Source organism: Protopterus annectens, chromosome 2.part0, assembly GCF_019279795.1.
Source record: "Protopterus annectens isolate FY-2018-M chromosome 2.part0, PAN1.0, whole genome shotgun sequence".
Classification (NCBI taxonomy): domain Eukaryota; kingdom Metazoa; phylum Chordata; order Ceratodontiformes; family Protopteridae; genus Protopterus; species Protopterus annectens.
In genome coordinates, this window is record NC_056728.1 from 971,976,704 (window position 1) to 971,997,958 (window position 21,255).

The 21,255-nt window shown below is 42.4% G+C and overlaps 1 protein-coding gene across 1 annotated transcript in view; it reads right to left on the bottom strand.

Annotated features, from left to right (window-relative positions):
* LOC122792799 (extracellular matrix organizing protein FRAS1-like) overlaps positions 1–21,255 on the bottom strand; it is a 4,352,848-nt gene that overhangs the window by 3,536,870 nt on the left and 794,723 nt on the right. The window contains exon 15 of the mRNA XM_044060368.1: positions 10,401–10,541. Coding sequence (XP_043916303.1) covers positions 10,401–10,541 — 141 coding nt within the window. The remainder of the gene's footprint in view (positions 1–10,400; positions 10,542–21,255) is intronic.

The window sequence follows — 21,255 nt, forward strand, 5'->3', positions numbered from 1 at the left end:
GAAGAGAGCCCCTGTCCGGGTGAGGTTGAGAACCTCTAATTAAGGAGATAAGATCCTCTGCTAGGCTGAGAATTTGAGTGCTGGTAGAAGGCCTCTGAGAGGTAGACTTGGGAGGCAAAGCTTTGGCAAGTTTGGCAGCTTTAGCCCTAGAGAAAGCCTTAATGGACATGGATGCAGGGGGTCTGGCTGCACCACGTGCAGGGTTGGACTTGTCTAAAGGAATGGTGTCGGGCATGTCCTGGACACCGGTTTCCGTAGGTAGTTCAATAATCGACTCGGCCGGAGCCTCCAAGGCCGAGGTAGTCGGTTGTAAGGTTTCGGCAACAGGAAGCACAGAGGACTCTGTTTCAGCCGAAACCACGACAGTCGCGGTAGGCCTGACGGAGGTTTCAGCCGAAACCGCAGGCCGCGAGGGTAGGTCCTTGTCCTTCCATTTTTTAACTACATGTGAAGTCGGAGTCTCAGACGGCATTTTATACGCAAAGTTAGCCCCAAAATATTCCTCTGCAAACTCCGACCGACGCCCAAGCGTTCGTCGGTTGAAGGAAGCACAGGCAGAGCAAGCCGAGACATCGTGGTCCGGGCCTAAGCAAGGGAGGCAGTAAGAGTGGAAATCCTTATGAGGTATTTGTTTCCCACAAGTTAAACAATTATTTAATTTATCTGACATCGGCTGAGGCAAGAAAGAGTCCCCAATGGGGTACTTAGCTTTTTCGAAGTCTTCGGTAGCTGAATCAAAGGAGCTGGCCGACCGGCACTTGCCAACTGCTTCTGCTTCGGGCACCGCGCGGCAAGAAAGACTGAGGAAGATGGTGTCGGCTGATGCTTTTATACCCCAGACGCTCCTGACGTCGGGGAAAGTGCGACATCAGCCGAGGCCAGACCCAGACTTTGGAATCCGGCCAACCGAAGGACTGCCTGAGGCAGGACAACCCATATGTTATGACTGCAGATGCATCCTTGAAGGACATCATTAAATGTTATCGAAGAGGATGATGAATTGTTAAATTTAAGTATTTATGACATTAATGCTGATATGTTCTGTGAAAGTGAAAGTGATAATCTAAATGATGATGGGAATATCCCAGGTGAGGAAATGTTTGGGGCGGGTTATGCACGTATTTGTTTACCTCATTTTCCTAGTGATAGCGCCTTTATACCTCTGAGACGCTCTACAGCTATCAATGTATTTGAATACGTGGTATGTGCAAGTATTGAAAGAGAATACCATGATTTTTGTAGAAAGGGCAGGGCATTTAATCTTTTAAAAACTGAATGGCTTGCCTTAAAGGAATCTAGAACTAAACTAGATAGAGTGACTGTGAGACCAGCGGACAAAGGAGGGAATTGGGTTGTTATGGATATTGTAAAATATGATAACATTGTTGAAGAGTTGCTTAGAAAAAATGTTTATATGAAATTGAATCATAACCTGCTGAAACAGTACAAAGATGAACTTGTTGAATTGCTAGAAAAGGGTGAAAGATTGGGATTTTTTTGAATACTGATGTTAAAAAACTGTTGGTGAAGGAACCAAGGCACCCTTAAATTTATGCAATTCCTAAAATTCATAAGAGCATGGTTAATCCACCAGGGAGACCCATCATCTGAGGGGTAGGGGCTCTTATATAGAAAAAGTGAACACATTTCTTGATTTTCATTTTAAAGGTTATCTGCTTAAAGTACCTTCTCATGTGAAAAATACCGAGGATGTTTGTAAAGCACTGCGTGGGATGATGTGGGACAAAGAGTTATATTGGGCTACAGTAGATGTCTCATCTTTATATACCAATATTGATAAGCGTTGGGGCTTGGAGGCCATGAAAAAGATGATGGGAGAGGGCCCTCGTACCACTTTTTTGCTGTCCCTGTTAGAATACAGTCTTACACATAACTATTTTACGTGGAAGAAAGATTTTTACCTTCAAGTTAAAGGGACAGCCATGGGAGCGGCTTTTGCCCCCACCTATGCAGTGATATATATGGGTGAATTTGAGAAGGAATTCATGTTTCAGAATGCATTTTTCATCAATAATGTTTTTTTTCTACAAACGATACACTGATGATCTTATTTTTGTTTGTAATGGAAGATCTTCTTTGTTTGATGAATTTATGCAGGATATTAATAGAAATGCACATGGGTTACGTTTTGTATTTGAATGTTCGAAAGAAAGAATATCCTTTTTGGATGCAGAATTTTACATTGGAAAGGATAATATGGTGCAACACAGACCTTTTAGGAAGCCCACCTTGGTTAATAATTTCCTGCATGCTAGCAGCATGCATCCTCCACATTTGATCAAAGCATTGCCAGAGGGGGAATTCAAGAGAATTCTCAGGAACACTTCTGATTCAAAATTATGGGACAAAGTCCTTAATGAAATGTTTATAAGATTATCTTCCGGAGGTTATTCGGAGACAATGCTGTCTGGAATTAGGGACAGGTTATGCGGGCAAAGTAAGAAAATAAGAGTGAGTCACCATAGACTGTGGCCAGTTTCACATGAAATGGACAGATTATTTTTTGTATCCAGGTTTTCTGAATTTTCATGGGTAGTTGAGAAAATTGTTAAACAATTTTGGCATGTGGCTTCTGATGATATGTCCGTAGGTTGTTTGTTTCCAGACACATTACCTTTTCCTATAGTAGGTATAATAATCTGAAGGAACTGCTAACTAGGAAATTGGAATATCCAACAGATTCCATGAATGTTGGTATGCAATGTTGTGGACGATGTTCTGTATGTGATAGGGTCAGAAATTTACATGGGAAGAAAATTAATGGGGAAAAAGTATTTAGCTTTTGAGAAATTTGACTGTTTATCACAAGGAGTGGTTTATATTTTAGGGTGTGATTGTGTTACACCACTTTGGCATATTGGTCAAACCACGAGGAAAGTTAAAATTTGTACCCTGGAGCATTTGGGGGATATCAAGAGGCGTAATATGGACAGCCCTGTGACATTTTGTCAATGTACACAATGGTAATAGCAATGGATTTATTTTTAGTGTGTTGGCTAGACCACATTTTGAGGCAGGTAATTTCAAAACAGAACTTAATAGATTAGAATATAGAATGATTGTTAATTTTCATACTTTACATCCGAGGGGCATGAATTCTAGTTTGACTGTCATATTACTGTCAATATTATTTGATCATGCATTAATTAATAAATTGTATGTATGGGTATGTAAAATCCAAAGTTTATCAAACTTTTTTCATCAGTGTTCTTTTATTGTTACATTGCAACATTATGTACTTTAAAAAACAATGCAAGTTAAAATAGCGTGTTACACTTTAATTGATGAATGAGCTGCTTATTGAAAGAATATATAGGGAGATGATTTTTGTATTGTGAAGTGTTCCACTGAAGGCGAATTGCTGAGGAACCAGAACTCGTTATTAAAAGGAAAATCTTTTTTACCATCTCTGCGTTTTGTGTTCCTGACTGCTTGGAATATTGGTGTATTTTTCGTTTAAAAGGTTCAGAGACTATTGGTGTTTTTTCATTAGCCATAACAATTCCCTGGCTATTTCTTCCCACACTATTTACTTCCCTGGACCCCTGTCTAGCAGGGCAACTGACGTGATCCCCGGGGTGAATTTCCTTTATCATCAAGGTTCCTTTTGAAGAGGGCCAAAGAGGTGCTCTGCTCGACATGTATGGGCAGTCTATTCCAGAGTCTGGGGAGTCTCTGGGTCAGGAACCTATCCCTCCAGCAAGTTTTGTTTATTGTGATGACAAGGTTTAGATCCCTGGAGCGTGTGGCTCTGAGGGATTGGGATTTCTTTAAGTGTAGCATGTCCAACAGCTCTGGGTTTAACATGGCCTTGTATGGTAAGCAGAGATCACCTCGGAGTAGACGATATACGTTCCATGACCTTGCAGATCAGGCTCGTCAGACTGATGGGGCGGTAGTTCCCGGGATCTAAGGTGGATCCCCCCTTGTGGAGTGGGATAACTGTAGCTGTGCGCCACTCAGTGGGCATGAAGCCTGAGGTGAGGGTATGATTAAATATGACACTTAGTTGTTTCAAAGTATATTTCGCAGAGTACAATATTTCAAAGAGAAGACCTTGAATGCTTAAAATGTAAATTTACAGAAACGTGTAACCCCCAAAAGAAAGTTACAATGGAAAGGCACTTATTTTAAACAAGGGATCAAAAGCCTGATGAAACTTTTGAAGCATATATAACGGACTTGAGAAACAAGGCTAAAATGTGCAGACTTGGCGATTTGAGAGATAAGTTGAAAAAGGACAGGCTTGTGTGTGGTATTAATAATGACACACTGAGAAAGATTGTGCTTCGAGACCGTGATTTAACACTGAATAAGACCACTGAGATTTGTCTGATATATGAGCATACAGAAAAGCACACAACTATGCTTACAAATGAGAACAGCTGAGGAAAGCACAGTGACAAAGCTCATGTAGACAGTACGCAGCACATGATTAAAAGAAACGGGTCCAAGCACATGGCAGCTACTGCAGGTCCTGTAACAGTCTTTGGGACCCCCGAGTCTTTCCAGCAAATTCCAAGGCATCTCAAAATACTTGAGAGATGTGTACACACCAAACTCATGAAATACCACAAGACCCAGAACCTCCTCAGAAACACAACACAATTTCAGACCTAATCATAGCACTACAATATCCCTCATGTCTTTCTTAATAGCCACCGTAACAATGGTAACTATATCTGCTATCTTTCTGGATCTTTCCAAAGGATTTGACATGGTTAACCATAACATACTCCTTAGTTCCCTCTCAAAGCTCAATCTTCGTAAATCCATCATCACATGGTTTCAAAGCTACTTGTCTGGGAGGCAACAAGCAATACAGTGGAGACAGGAAGTATCTCCTCTATTACCAGTCACACTGGGTGTGCCTCAGGGCTCTATCCTGAGACTTTTATTATTTACCATCTTTACTAATAACCTCCATTCTTCTCTACATGCCTCAGTCATCCAATATGCTGATGACTCTACACTAATCTGTTCCTCTCCCACCCTCCATGAACTCCACTTACTAACACAAGCCTCTTAGCTTTCTGTAGAAGAATGGCTTACTAAATCTCAGCTAAAACTTAACCCCAATAAAACCAAACTTCTCATATTCCATCCTACTAACCACTCCACTATCACACCCACTTTTTCCGTAACCTCTACAAAACAACCATTTCTCCAAGTCACCACACCAAACTCCTTGGAGTCGAGACAGACTGTCAAATGAAGTTTGACAATCACATCTGACTAACCATAAAAAAGTACATAAGAAGCTGGGGTCTCTATAAAGAAATAGACAATTCCTCACAAACTCTACCAGAGCCAAAATAGCACAAACCCACCTCGCCTCCACACTTTGTGGTGATGTTCTTTACCACTGTCACACTAAGTGATCTTGATGTAAACTGCTTCAAACTTCAAACTTAGACTTACTAACACTGTATCTGTGAAATCTGTATTGGCATCTGTGAAAACTACATTGTTATGCATGTAATTTGTGAACCTATTAATTTGTATTTTTTTCTTAATTTTGTTAATTTGTTAATTTTTGGAGCTTTTCTCCCCAGGCCTCCACTGAAAATGGACCTTCCCAGTAAACACATGTAAAATAAATAAATAAAAATGCTCAATGAAGCACAAGGGTGAGCCAGCAAAGTCAAAACCTGTGCCCTTACCTAGCTTCACAGACAACTCTCACAACTGTGGTGCAAATCACGAACCCAAATGAGAAAAGTGCTTAGCTTTTGGTAAGCAGTGTCATTTTTGCAATAAGTGGAATAATTTCAAAAGGATTTGTAAATCAAATAAGGCACATTATTTTATTAAAAGAGGGCATTCCAAGAGGCAAGTTGATCAATTAGAAAGCTGCGACCCTACTTTTTATGTTGATGGTCTGTCTGTGCTTGGTGAAACAGTCAATGCAGTAGGTTTGTGGGCAAAGAATGAGATATTTTATACTGTTTGGTTTAATGGCAGCCCTGTACAGATGCTGGTAACAAGTCCAATGTTATGTCAGCAGAAACATTTGCTAGATAAAAGCTGCAGAACAACTTGATTTAACAAAGTGTGAGAGGCTTGCTGCTTATGGTAGTGAAGAGATTCATGTTACTCTGCTGGGAGCAGCTATGACTTGCAGGTTTTCATAGTCAAGAGATAGGTGCAGTCATTATTATACCTCAAATGGAACTGCTTTTATTTATTAAAGAAGTTCATCATGTAAGCTTGCATGACAAAAGCTCAAATTTTGCCCAAACTATTTTTTCTGTCTACACTGATATTTTTGCAGACAAACTAGGCAAGCTACCAGTTGTGTACTCTATGAAGTTAGAGCCAGAGGTCAGCCCAGTTATCAGACCGGAAAGTTCCAGTAGCTATGCAGAACAGAGTCAAAGCCAAGCTAGACAGATTGGTGCAGCTATGAGTAATTTGTCCAGTAGATGAACCTACTAAATGAGTATCCTTCATGGTAGTAGCTCATAAGAAAAGCTCAGATGATATCAGAATATGTATTGATTCAAGAGATCTGAACAAAGCATTAAAAAGACCTCCTCATCCAAAGCGCACAGTCAAAGAGGTTGCTGCCTCATGCCAAACGCCACTGTTTTTTCTGTCTTAGATGCAGAGAGTTAATTTCAGCAAATTTTGCTTGAATGGAAATCTTCATTGTTAACCACATTTGGTACGCCATTTGGAAGATACAGACTTCTGAGGATGCCATTTGGAATAAAATTCTGCCAGTGAAGTCTTTCAGCACACAATGGAGCAATTTGTTTCTGGCTATCCCTGTGCTATTACAGTAGATGATATTCTAGTAGGAGGCAATGGTGAAGTCAAACATGACAGAAACATCAAGAAAGTACTGGAAAGAGCACGTGAAGTGCATCTTAAGCTGAATCCTCAGAAGTTCAAATTCAGGCTACGAGAAGTTACTTATGTTGGTCACTTGTTTACCAGTTTGGGCTTACGACCAGATCCTTCAAAGCAAACAGCAATTCTCGAGATGCCAGCTCCAGACAATGTTCAAGCCCTATAACATTTTCTTGGCATGGTCAACTATTTAGGCAAGTTCATTCCATATTTACGCCAACTTTCAGCACTGCTTAGAGAGCTGACATGCAAAGATGTGATCTGGTCACAGTCAGAACAGCACAAAAGAGTATTTTATGCCCTGAAACAGAAAATTCCTAACCCACCAACTCTCAGCTACTATGATGTGCAAACAAGTTACTCTTTCCTGTGATGCTTCTACATTTGGTCTAGGTGCAGTCACTCTTCAAGAGGGTAGACCAGTAGCCTTTGCATCGAGAACTCTTACCCAGACCAAGATGCAATGCTCAGATTGAGAAAGAGCTTTTGGCAATTGTGTTTGCATGTTCGAAGTTCCATAATTACATTTATGGTCGACCTATCCAGATTGAAACTGACCAACCTCTAGTTACTATTTTGAGAAAGCATGTGCATACAGCTCCAGCTAGACTGCAATGTATGATGCTCAGATTGAAAAATTACAATTTCAATCTTGCCTACACAAAAGGCAAACTTCTTTATCTTGCTGATACTTTATCTAGATTACTCATAAAAAAAACACAGAACAGCATAACAATGAGCAACTTGATTTTGAGGTCATGGAAGTGAGAAATTTTTCTTCCACACATCTTGATGAGCTCTGAACTCAAACCGCTTCAGATCCAATTCTTCAGAAGCTCAACCACTTTATCAGTCGAGGATGGTCTTCCAAGTAATCTTGCTTACCAGTAGAAGTGCAACCTTATTTTCCATACAGAGATGAGATTTTGTCAGACAATGGTATCATCATGAAAGGTCCTAAAGTGATTGTTCCAAAATCCTTGCAAAAGTATATCAAGATCTTGCATCGTGGCCACACAGGAACTGAGTCTAACGAAAGAAGGGTGAGAACACTAGTATGTTGGCCTTCTATGTCAAGAGATATTGAAAAAGTACTTTCATCTTGTTCAGTATATAACAGTACAAAGCCGCATCAACAGAAAGAACCACTTCATTTAAGCCACATTCCTGAACTACCTGGTTGACAGTAGCCAGAAATATCTTTGAGTGGAATGGTAAACATTACTTATTATAAACAAAGGCCCAGGTAACCTCCAAACGCTGGACCCCACTCAGTTTGGGTTTGTAAAGGATAGATCTTGCCTCCTAAACCTAACTGACGTCTTCGAAGCAGTCACTAGAGCCGTAGACGAGGGTAAGGTAGGGCACACAGCTTATCTTGCCCTTGCCAAGGCTTTTGACACCATCCCCCACACTGGTATTATAGATAAACTCACCGGACTAGACATAAATCCCTATGCCATAAGATGGGTGGCCAACTGGCTCACTGACAGAACCCACACAGTGAAAGTAGCCGACTCCAAATCTGACTTCAGACCAATGACAAGCAAGAGTACCACAGGGTTCGGTCCTGGGTCCTCTCCTGTTCGGTATCTACTTCTCTGAAGTCCAGGCTAATAAAGCTGGTCTCTGGCTAATGAAATTCACAGATGACTGCAAACTAGGAGCCATAATCGATTCACTTAAGGATGTGGACATTCTACAAAGAGGCCTCACTGAGACTGATGCGTGGTGTCAAAGTCACGGCCTAAAGCTCAATGCCAAGAAGTGCATTGTCATCCCCTTTGGGAAAAATACCATACCCATGAGCTACAACATAGGTGGTAGCCTACTAAACACTGAAAGTGTGATAAGAGATCTTAGGACACAGGTGGGTAGTAGTCTCTCCTTTCATAATCACATCGCCACAGTAGTCCGGAAATCGTTCTGTGTGTTACACCTCATCACAAAGGGGTTCTCCTCCAGAAAGAGAGAGGTCATCATTCCTCTCTACTCATCCCTTATTAGACCCATCATAGAGTACAATGCCCCATTTGGCATGTACCTCGTAAGACATCTGCAACAGCTGGAAAGGCCACAGAAATACCTCACTAAGAGGATTACCAGCCTCAAACAGATGCCATACACCGACCATCTCAAAAAACTCCAGCTCTACTCCGTCGCATATCACCTACTCTGAGGCAACCTCTACCTAATATACAAAGCCATGTCTAACACAGACCTGATGGACATGCTACACTTAATGAAATCCCAATCTCTCCAAGCCACATGCTCCAGGGACCTAAACCTTGTCACCACAATAAAGAGAACATGCTGGAGGGATAGATTCCTGTCCCAGAGACTTCCCCTGCTCTGGAATAGGCTGCCCATTCATGTCAAGCAAAGCTCCTCATTAGCCCTCCTTAACAGAAATCTTAAGAATTGGATGGGTAATAGGAAATTCACCCCAGAAATCACTGCAGTGGCTCTGCTTGACAGGGGCACAGGAAAATAATTTTCTTGGGTGGTGAAAGCCAGGGAACTCATTTGGCTAGGCTTCTATAGGCCCTAGGGCCGATAGCCTAGTACTTACCTATGAACCTAAGACTTACTTTGATAAAACCAGAAAGCTGTTCAGTTAATTTAAAAAGGGGAGATGTTAGTGAGAATGCAGACGTCAAAAGGTTTTGATCGAGATCGTATATTGTGGAATCACAAGGAATGGACTTCAGACAAAAGTGGAAGCTTGTTACCAGTGTCCAAACCAGTGTTACAGCATCTTGGCCTGTGACTAAGACTCTAGTTCTCAGACTAGTCCAATGTTCCTGTCCCACAGAACATTCCGCCAGGAATCCCCATTCATGAAAAAAAACATGAGACTCCTCAATAGAACATTTCCCAGTGACTCTCCCTGTTGGTAACCCCAGTCCTAACTATTATGTTATGAGGTCAGGTCGCATCTTGAAACATACTTCCAGATCCATGGCAATCTGGACAGGACTGCTTTTTTTTCTTTATTAGAGTCTGTATAATTGCATGCCTATTCAAATGTCACAGTTTATATGAGACAGTTCAGTAAAGACGGAGGATGTAGATCAGAGTGTGCGATATATCTTTAAGAAGCTTTCCATTGAGTCAGCACATGCATATAAGTACTGAGCATGTGCAAAAAGAAGTGCCATTTTGAGTGAGTAGCCAGAGTGTGAGCATAAAAGTACGTAGTGAGTCAGATAGTTTTAGTTTAATGTTCCTGCCATTCATCCTGAGGTATGTGTGTACAATAAACTACTTAAACGAAAACCAAAGCCGCAACATCTTCTTAATGCACATGAGTGACACCTTTCATTTAGATAATTTTGTAATAATGAGACTGAATCATGCAGACTTGGCCACAGAATACAAATTCATCTAATAATCACAAATTGCAAATGGAACCCAGTTAACAGCACTTGCATTATTTTATTTTTCCTGTGTGTAACATACTACCTCACTTCAAACCTGTTTCTCTCTATTTTTAACATAAATCTCCACACATACAATTATACCTGTGCAGACTCCACGATCCGGGTAAAATCCCATTCCACAAGCAGATAAGCACTGTCCATGCTGTAGGAGAAGACCGTCAGAACAGGTTATGCACTGTAAGGCAGCCGAACTGGAACATGTGGCACATGAACTGTGGCAGGCTAGAAAGAAAAACATGTAATTGTGAGAATGCATGACCAAAGAAAACAACTCAACTCAGTCAGTCATTCACTTCCTCGGATTGATGCATGGATACTTTTTTTAATTTTTTTCTTAATACTACTAACAGCATGACTCACAAGATACTAACTGCTGTCCCCACCTCTTCTTTCTGTATCTGACAGTTGACTGAATCACATAGACAATCATACCAGTAGGACAGCTACTTTTTTCTCATCCATCATTTTTTCAGGATGTACTAACTTCCCTTCCACACTAAGACATACAAGGAGAACAGTCACAAGCACAGCTGCACATGACCTACATAAGGTGTAGTCTTGTACTGCCTACCAACCCCCCCCCCGCGCTCTCTTTCCAAAGGGTGTTGCTGCAGCAGCTTTGTTCTGAACCTTCATTTATTCTGAAAGTTCTAGTTTAGTCCATTTTAATACTGTAGATCAGCTAAACACTATCCTGGCTCTTGGTATGCACAAGGCAGAGAGTCTAATGCTGGACTGTATGCCAGTCCATCACAGGATACACGCACACACAACACTATTATGGGCAGTTTGGAAGACTGCCAATTCACCCACAGCATTACTTAGAGTATGGTAGACCAAAGGAACTAGTTAAACCCACATAAATACATAGGAGGGACACAAACATCAGAGGTAAGGCACCCCAAAAAAAATAAAAAAAAATGTAGAGCCATGTCCCATGAACCAGCAATGTTGACTGCTGTATTACTGTTCCAGAAAAACTCAGCAAGCCCTGGAATTCTCCCCAGACTACCAATAATATATATAAACACACACACATATATGTATGTGCATATATACATAAAGGGTCTAAAACATCAAATGTTCTGCTATCGAAAACTATTCAGCGAATGCTAAGAATAGTGAAGCTGCAGAACAGCGAATTCTTTCCTCGGGAAAGAATTCGGTTAGCCGTTTCTGTGGCTTTGCTATTCTTAGCGCTGTGGTGGAAAGCTATGGGTTGGGTTCAGGTAAGTGTGCTATTGTTTGTACATTAGGGTTAGAGGCGGGTTAAGTGAGTTAGTGTTAGGGTGTAGGTTAGGCGTGTGTGCGATAATGACGGACCTTATGGTTAGGGTTTGGGTTAAGGTAAGTAGGTAGATAGTAGTGTATGTTTAGTTTAGTGTAGCGTTAGATGTACGAATTTAAGTGTATGTGTGTGTGGTTGCTGTTTGTTTGATGTGCTTGTGTTGTGTGTATGCATTTTGGAGCAGCAGATTTTTTCCATGGGAAAAAATTTGCTGTTCTGAATGTTCAGTATTTTCATGTTTAGATGTTTTTGGGCCGATGAAATAGTGTTCACTATTTTCATCTTTCGATAATGTGATACAAACGCTACATAAATATGTATATAAATATATAAAAATGTGTGCACGTGTATGTATATTACAAATATTATACATACATACATACACACACACACACACACATGCATACACACAAAAGATGTGGTGCACAGCGGAAGGAATCAACATTCAATGAAAGGAAAGGAATGAAGGAATGAGAAAATGTGAGAGATAAAGGACTGGACAGCAGTATGATGACTTGATGCAAAGGGTACAGATATACTTTTGACCAAACGAGATAACACAGATTTTTTTCTGTGAATTATATCATGCATATATCTGCTTATTTCTATGTATGGCTACAAGTGTACAATTAAAAGAACACAGAGTCCAATAAATACAGGGAACAGGAATCACAGACAGGCACAAGAATGTGACAGAATTAGCAAAGTACAGTTGTGTACACTTACCATAAATGTAGATGTTCGAGTGTCTTCACTGTTGCAGTCATCACTGTAGGGTTCTTCCTGCCGGCAGGCAGTCCTCGGTCGGCCAGAATCTCAAAGTCTGGGTCCGGCGTTGGCTGTTCAGTCATGCTCCCTGACGTCAGAGAGCCAGGAGTACAAAGCTGCCAGCTGACGCCATGTTCTCCAGTTTTTCTTGCCCCAGATATCAGGTGCCTAAAAATTAAGGCCAATAGTAAAAACCAAAAAATAACATACCACAAACCCCATAGCCTGTAGCAAATACACCTCAGAAGACGGGTGAAGTAGGTAAGCACACTAGTGAAAGTATAAGAGGGGACAGGAGGGAGGGTAACCCAGACTGCAACAGTGAAGACACTCTAACATCTACATTTATGGTAAGTGTACACAACTGTACTATGTTCATCATGTTTCACTGTTGCAGTCATCACTGTAGGGTTGAATCCCAAAGTTGAGATAAGGGGTGGTGGTTATAGAGAAGAAGGTGTGGCTAGAAGGCCCTGCAAGACTGCAGAAGCAAAGCCTGCCCTAGACTTAGAGTAAAGAGGGAGATTATAGTGCTTAGAGAAAGTATGCACTGAACTCCAAGTTGCAGCTTCCAAAATATCTTTGGCAGGTACTCCCCTGAGAAAGGCAGCTGAAGTAGCAGCAGCTCTGGTAGAGTGAGTCCTAATTTTTCCTGGGATTTGCTTTCCATGATGAGAGTAACAAAATCTGATTCCATGCGCAATCCATTTAGAAATGGTCTGTTTTGAAATGGCTTTGCCTTGGGAGTTTGTTGCATAAGAAACAAACAGTTGCTCTGTTTTCCTGATATCCTTGGTTCTGTCCAGGTAAAAATGAAGTTGTCTGTGTACATCCAAGGAATGCAAGATCCTTTCCCCCTTATTTTGTGGATTAGTGAAAAAAGTTGGCAGGTGAATAGTTTGATTTAAAGCCACTTTGGAAACCACTTTAGGCATGAAAGTAGGATTAGTCCTTAAAGACACCCTATCTTGGTGAAAAATAATGTAAGGTTCCACAGCCATGAGTGCTTGTAACTTCGAGACTCTCCTGGCTGAAGTCAAAGCCAGTAGGATAGCTGTCTTCCATGATAAATACTTAATATTGTGGTTGCAGGCTCAAAAGGAGGCAGAGTGAGTTTTTCCAGAACATAGTTGAGGTCCCAGGCAGGTATGGGTGGTGTCCTAGGAGGATTTAAATTCTTTGCTCCTCGTAGATATTGTTTCAGAAGTGGATGCGAAAAGAGTGGAGGGTCTGTATTGTATTGTGCAGAGATAGCCGAGGCATGAATTTTTATGGAGGAGAAGGATAAACCCTTATGTAGCATGTCTGTTAGGTAAAGCAAAATCAGAGGGATATTAGGAATGAGAGGATCCGAATCCTGAGCATGCATCCAGGTGCAAAATCTCTTCCATTTGCCTGCATAAGATTTTCTAGTGCTAGGTCGTCTGGCTTCTAAGATAACATCCATGACCTTTTTGGGGAGCGGAGGATTAATCATAGATCCTGAATTCGCCAGGCTGCCAGGCTGAGAGTTTTGACATGAGAGTGCAGAACCTGGCCCTGGTGTTGGGACAACAGATTGGGAATCTGAGGCAAAATCCAAGGTGGTTCCTGAGATAGATTCTTCAGTGTTGAGTACCAGAAATGACGAGGCCAATTTGGGGCCAGTAGAATCATTATCTTGGGCTTGTCCTGCTTGATCTTTAATAACACCCGTGGTAGAAGAGGTAGTGGTGGAAAGGCATACCCCTTGAGGTTTTTCCAACTGAATGACAGTGCATCCACTTTCCATGCTAGCTTGTGAAAAGTCCTTGTGCAAAAAATCTGTAACTGGTGGTTGAGGGGGGATGCAAATAGATCTATGTCCGGGCAGCCCCAGGCTTCTGTAATCGTCTTGAATATGTGGGTGTCTAGCATCCACTCATGTGGGTCTGACAGGTTCCTGCTCAGGCTGTCTGCCAAAGTATTTTGTTTCCTTGGCAGGAACTGAGCTTGTAGATCCACTTTGCAAGCTAGTGCTGTGTTCCATAGAGTCATGGCTAGTCTGCAAAGGGGGTAGGAATGTGAGCCCCCCTGCTTGTTTATGTACCACATAACTGTGGTGTTGTCTGTTTGTATCAGTAGTTGTCCTGGTTGTAGAAGATCCCTGAAAGCCAAGAGGGCATTCTGAACAGCTAACATCTCTTTTAAATTGATATTTAGGTGCTTCTGATCCTCTGTCCAAAAACCTTGCAGACCCTTTCCCTGCAAGTGGGCTCCCCATGCGTAATTCGAGGCATAAGTGGTTAACACTTGGCTGGCTGGAGGTAGACTGAAGGCCTTGCCTTTGTTGTGAAGACATGCCATGGAACACCAATGGAATTCCTATTGCAGGCAAGGCAAGACAGCAATCTGTGTGTCTAGACTGTGGCAATGCTGGGACCATACATTTTTTAGGTACCATTGTATTTTTCTCATATGTAGTCTTGCATTTGGTATGAGAAGGATGCAGGAGGCCAAGTAACCCAAAGCCTGCAGGAATTTCCTTGCAGTTAGTGGAGTTATAGAAGCCAAGGTTTTGAAAGTGGAAGCCAGCTGTAGCTGTTTTTCGGATGTCAGGAATGCCATCTGGGTTGTTGTGTTTAAAAGAGCACCCAGAAAAGTTATCTGTTGTGTGGGGGTCAAATTTGACTTTTTTATGTTTTACAGTGAATCCCAGGTACTTGAGAAGATTTTGAACAAATTGCAGGTGCTGGAGTAAAACATCCTTGCCGTCTGCTTGAATAAGGCAGTCGTCCAGATAAGGGTAAATTTGAATACCCTTGAGTCTGCAATAAGCTACTACTGGTCCCAGGCACCTGGTGAAGACCCTGGGCGCAGTAGACAAGCCAAAGGGCAGTGCAGAGAATTGGTAATGTTTCAAGCCGGCCTTGAACTGGAGGTATTTTCTGCACTCCTGTCTGATAGGGATGTGAAGGTAAGCCTCCTTTAAATCCAATGGCACCATCCATGCATTTTCGCTCAACATTGGCAGGAGCTGCTGCAGAGTAAGCATTTTGAACTTTGGTATTTCCAGGAAAGTATTTAAGACTGACAGATCCAGGATGGGTCTCCATGAGTTTTGCTTTCTGGGAACTAGAAAGAGCCTTGAGTAAAAGCCCTGCCCAGTCTCTGATGGTGGAACCAGTTCTATGGCCTCATAGCCATGAGGGATCCCACCTGGTTTAATGCCTCGGACCACTGGTGTTTTGGTAGGTCTGGTCATCCGTTTGGTCTTGGCAAGGTATGAAAGTGGAATTTGTAACCTCTTGAAACTACATCCAGAACCCACTTGTCTTGGGTTATGCAAGTCCAATTTTGAGAGTTTTCCTCCTAGAGGGGCATCCAGGAGAGAAGTTCCTGGAGCCATGCAGGGGGAGTCATTGAGCCTGTTTTCTAAATGACTGAGGTCTGTCCTCTCCACCCCTGGAGGTGGAAGCACTCCATTGTCTAGGTCTGTAAGAGGTCTGTGTTTGAGGCCTCCGTCTGGTGCACCTATATCTAACCCTCTGAGACCTGTCCGAGCTGGGAAAAGACCAATTTTTTGTTGGCCAATTTCTGCTAAATCTAGGGGGCTGAACTTGTACGAAATCCTTAACCGTTTGCATGAATTTTGCCTTATCCTCCATTTTCTTTATCACCTCTTCAGCCTTAGGCCCAAACAAAACATTATGCTGAACAGGAGCATCCAGTAACTTTGCTTTCACTTGATCAGGTAAGTTTTGTACCTTTAACCAAGCATGTCTTCAAATGACTGTGCCAGAGGCAGCCGCCCTGCAAGAAGCCTCCAAGGCATCAAAACCACAGTGTAAACCATGTTTCCCCACTTGTTCAGTAGCATGACAGATCCAGGATGGGTCTCCATGAGTTTTGCTTTCTGGGAACTAGCACGTACCTGCTACTGTCTTAATCCTGGCTAGCTATCTCTCTCCACTTACATTGTTTCCCAGACTTGGGGCTTCAAGTATATCTACTGAATCATAGTTTGAATATATTATAATTACTAACCTTACTTTGATTTGATTTTAGAAAACTAAACCTTTACCTGTATTACTTAACTTATATTTGTTTTTCTGTGACTTGGGTGTATTGTCTTGTCTGGAGCTTTTCTCCCCAGGCCTCCGCTGAAAATGGACATGTATCCAGTCGGATCCTCCCGGTTAACAAATGTAAAATAAAATAAAAAAAAATAAAAATGTAATTCCTTATTATCTGCACATGCAGAAATGGTACCTAACTTTTGTTTCATAACAGACAGAAGAAATTGCTGATATTTTAGCATATGAAATTGGCAATTTAAAGCCCTAATTGATAAAGTAGCAGAAGTGTACACTTTTTTGCCCCATCTCTCCAAAGCTCTGGAATCCTTATCTGTCGGAACAGGATTTTTAGCAGAGGCAGCCTTAACCCCCTTAGGACCCTGAGAAATGGTTTCTGGATCAGCAGTAGGATTTTTGTAAAGGAACTGGTGGGAGTCAGGGACCCTGTAATATCTGTCGGGCTTAGCAGGAGCTGGAAGAAAGGAGTCAGGAGTTAAATTAGCCTCAGAAAAAGCATCATCCACAATATCCAAAGTAGGAGGAATAGCCAGGGGTCTATGTTGGGGAAGAAGAAGGAAATCCCTGAGCCTTCTCTTAGATTCCGAGTACTCCTGTCCCTCCCAGTGAAAATGTTCCCTCATGCCAAGTAAAGTTTCCCCAAAAGAAAAATCCTCAGGGGGAGAAGCTGATGGAATAGATTCCTCAGCATCAGAATCCTCATAAGGATGGAAAGAATATTCCTGTTCAGAGGAAGACACTGAAGAAATAAATGCCTGGTCAGAAGATTCATAATCCAACTCTTGCCTTGGCCTTTTGTCTGGAGGGGGATGTGAACCCCTAATCATGATTAGCAAGTCCTCCGCCATTTTAAGTAACTGTTTCTGTGATTTGGGTCCCAGATCAGAAGAGGCCTGGGCTGGTGTCTTAGATTTAGAAGGAGTCTGTCTTTGTCCTGGGTTTTGCCTTTATCAGAAGCTGTGTAGGCCTGAAAACCCCCTCGGAAGCCGGTACCTGCACAGTGGCTCAGGACCCATCCGAGGGAGCATTGTCCGAAGGTCCTGCAGCTGGAGTGCTCAAAGGCCTAGTTGGCTCCTCGTGGGAGTCCGTTTCAGCTATTGGTTCTGAAATGGCCGATGACAGGGGCTGCGAAAGCACCTCACTGACGATGGCCAAACCTGAAGCTGGCTCTGGCTGTGTAACGTCGTCTGATTTGGACCTCGGAGGCCTGTCCTTATCCTTGCGTCGTTTGTGAACTCCGGTAGTCGGAAGCGTGTCCGATGACATTTTATAATTAAATCGCCTACCAAAGTAGTGAAAAGCAAAATCGTACCTCCACTTAATCATACGTTGGTTAAATCTAGCACAAAACCGACAACTAGCTACATCGTGGTCAGGGCCTAGACAAGGAATACAGTAAGAATGGAAATCCTTATGAGGTATTTGCTTCCCACAAGAAATGCAATTATTAACTTTTTCTGACATCAGACTGGAGCAAGAAAAAAAGTTTCCCCAACGGGGTACTTAGCTTTGAGAAGAAGAAGTAAGTCTTCAGACTGAAGCACGAAAAAATATCAGGAGTCAGCCGACCGGCACTTGCGAACTGCTTTCACCACATGGCAAGAAAGACTGGAGAAAATGGTGTCGGCTGGCAGCTTTGTACTCCTGGCGCTCTGACGTCCGGAAGCATGACTAAACAGCCGACGCCGGACCCAGACTTTGGGATTCTGGCCGACCGAGGACTGCCTGCCGGCAGGAAGAACCCTACAGTGATGACTGCAACAGTGAAACACGATGAACATTTGAGTAGCACAAGGAAGGTAACAGATTCTAAAAGACACATACAATCTGTAAAAAGACTGACTGTAAGTGTAGTCCCATAACCTGATAAATTTATATTTGTCAGTTTAAACTCTTGCCCATATTCCAGCACCTGCACTTGAACATTCTTTTTCATGTTATAACTACAGGATGCATAAAATAACACTGAAGTAGTGACTGACACAATGTGAACCGGGGGATGACCAAGTACTTCCAAGATACACTAACACACTGTAGGCTCCGTGGGGCTTTGTGGTTTGATTAGTCAGTTTGGCACTTTAAGACCCCATGGGGAAGGGGGGGTTGGGGGGTGCAACAGAAAGAGCATTGGTACTTCACTGAATTGCCTATCCATGGAGGAGGGAAGGGGTCATATGCAAGGATGACAGCCCTTGTGGTGACACCAGGGAATGCATCTCATGCTTACATAACACTCCACAATGGCCTTATGTCATTGCATGTCAAGTGCTAGGGTGGGGATACGAGTAAGGCATACAAATAAATTACAGTTATGTCCGACACCTAATTGTTGATGTTCACGTAAGATCACTGTTAAAGTACTTAATCATGGGTCTTCCTGTCATGCAGAAGCCCACAAATGGCATGATTTCCACAGTCTTTACATCATCTCTATGTGATGGATATCCAAAGATTGACATCTGGACGTCAGGGTATAAGAAGCATGTCTGTCAGTACCATCTCCATTTCTTTCTAGCTGTGCAAACCAATGTACTTCACATGGGTTCAGTACACTCCCAGACCATCGTTCAACTCGTGTTTCCAAAAAAAGTCTTCCAATCATGTATGCAGGTATCAAGAATAAAAAAGTTGTTTAAACATTTGAAAGGCTTTGCTGTTCTCCTTCAGTTTTTTCAATACATCAAATATGAGAGAACCAAACTACAATAAATCTTTTATCCAGTACCACATTAAATAGCTGTCCTTTGATGTCCACTGGCAAAGGCTGAAGTCTAAGCCATGCAAGCCATTTCAAAACTGAGGTGAAAGGTGGCCACTATAGCATAGGTGTCTACCATGGTGCCACAAAGTACAGTTTTGTACCTACCATAAATGTAGATGTCCGATAGATATGCAACTGCAGTCCTGACATATGGGTTGTCCTGCCTCAGGCAGCCCCTCGATCGGCCGGATTCCAAAGTCTGGGTCCGGCGTCGGCTGTTGTCGCTTCTTCCCCGACGTCAGAGCGGCTGGGGTATAAAATCATCAGACGCCATCTTCTTCAGTGTTTCTTGCCCCAGATGCCAGGTGCCCCCCAAGGAAGGCTAAATTTAGAGAATGCATAAAATTCCAGGCATGCATAATAGTAATAAACAGATACACCATAAAAGCTATCCCCAGCTAAGTTGGAAAAGGGGTAGTGGACCCAAAAAGGTAAATTACTGAGGGGTAGGAGGGAGGGTAACTGACTGCAGTTGCATATCTATCGGACATCTACATTTATGGTAGGTACAAAACTGTACTATGTCCTTCAAGAATGCAACTGCAGTCCTGACATATGGGTTGAATACCATAGCCAAGCTGGGGTGGTAGGATCTAAGAAAAGATGGTGTAGCTAAAATACCCTGCAGGACTGCCAAAGCAAAGCCTGCTCGGGATCTGAGTATAAAGGCAGGTTGTAGTGTTTGGAAAATGTATGCACGGAGATCCATGTAGCAGCTTCTAGAATGTCCTTTGTAGCCACCCCTCTTAGAAAGGCTGTGGAGGTGGCTATAGCTCTGGTGGACTGTGGCCTGATATTCTTTCCATGGAAAAGGTGTGCCAGCCAATAACAGAATCTGATGCAGTGTCCAATCCATTTTGAAATTGTTTGTTTGGAAATTGCCTTTCCTTGTACTCCAGCAGCGTAAGCTACAAATAGTTGGTCAGACTTTCTGTTGGCCTTTGTTCTGTCCAAGTAGTAGCGTAATTGTCTGTGTATGTCCAAAGTGTGCAGCAGCTTTTCTCCTTTATTTTGAGGATTGGGAAAGAAAGTAGGCAGGTGAATTGGTTGATTTAGAGACACCCTGGATATCACTTTTGGCATGAATGAAGGATTGGTTCTTAAAGAAACTCTGTCCTGATAAAAAATGAGGAATGGAGGTACTGCCATGAGGGCCTGTATCTCCGAGACTCTTCTTGCTGAGGTAACTGCCAACAGGAAAACTGTTTTCCAGGAGAGAAATTGGATCTCTGAAGATGCTGCTGGCTCAAAAGGAGGAAGAGTTAATTTTTCCAAGACGAAGTTGAGGTCCCATGCAGGCACTGGTGGTTTCCTGGGAGGTTTGATATTCTTTATCCCTCTTAGAAACTGTCTTAGCAAAGGATGTGAAAACACAGGTGGATCACAGTTGTATTTTGCTGAGATTGCTGAAGCGTGTATTTTTATGGAAGAATATGAAAGGACAGTATGAAGCATTTCTGCCAAGTATTCTAGTATCTGTGGCATGTTTATTACTGATACATCCTGACCCTTGTTGGCATTCCAGGTGATGAATCTCTTCCATTTGGCTGAATAAGTTTTTCTGGTGGAAGGTCTGTGTGCTTCCAGTAGGATCTCTTGAACTTTTTTGGAGAGAGAGACATGGGTAGAAGTCATTGAACCCTCCAAGCTGTCAGCTGCAATGTTTGCAGGTTGGGATGAACAGTCCTGCAATTGTGCTGAGTTAGAAGCAGAGGCCATTGAGGCAGGGGCCACAGCTTGGTGCGAGATATGCTCCTTAGTAATGGATACCAGTGCTACCTCGGCCAGTCTGGAGCTATCAAAATACCTTTCGGTTGCTCTGCTTTGATCTTCAGTAACACCTTGGTCATTAATGGTAGAGGTGGGAATGCGTAGATTGTCAGAGAATTCCAGCTGAAGGAGAGAGCATCCATTCTCCAGGCTTGAGGATGGTGTGTCCTCGAACAGAACTTCTTCAGATGATGATTGAGGTGAGAGGCAAAGAGATCTATGTCCGGCCTTCGCCACGCATGAGTTATTTATGAAAAATGTCTGGATGCAGCATCCATTCGTAAGGGTCCAAAA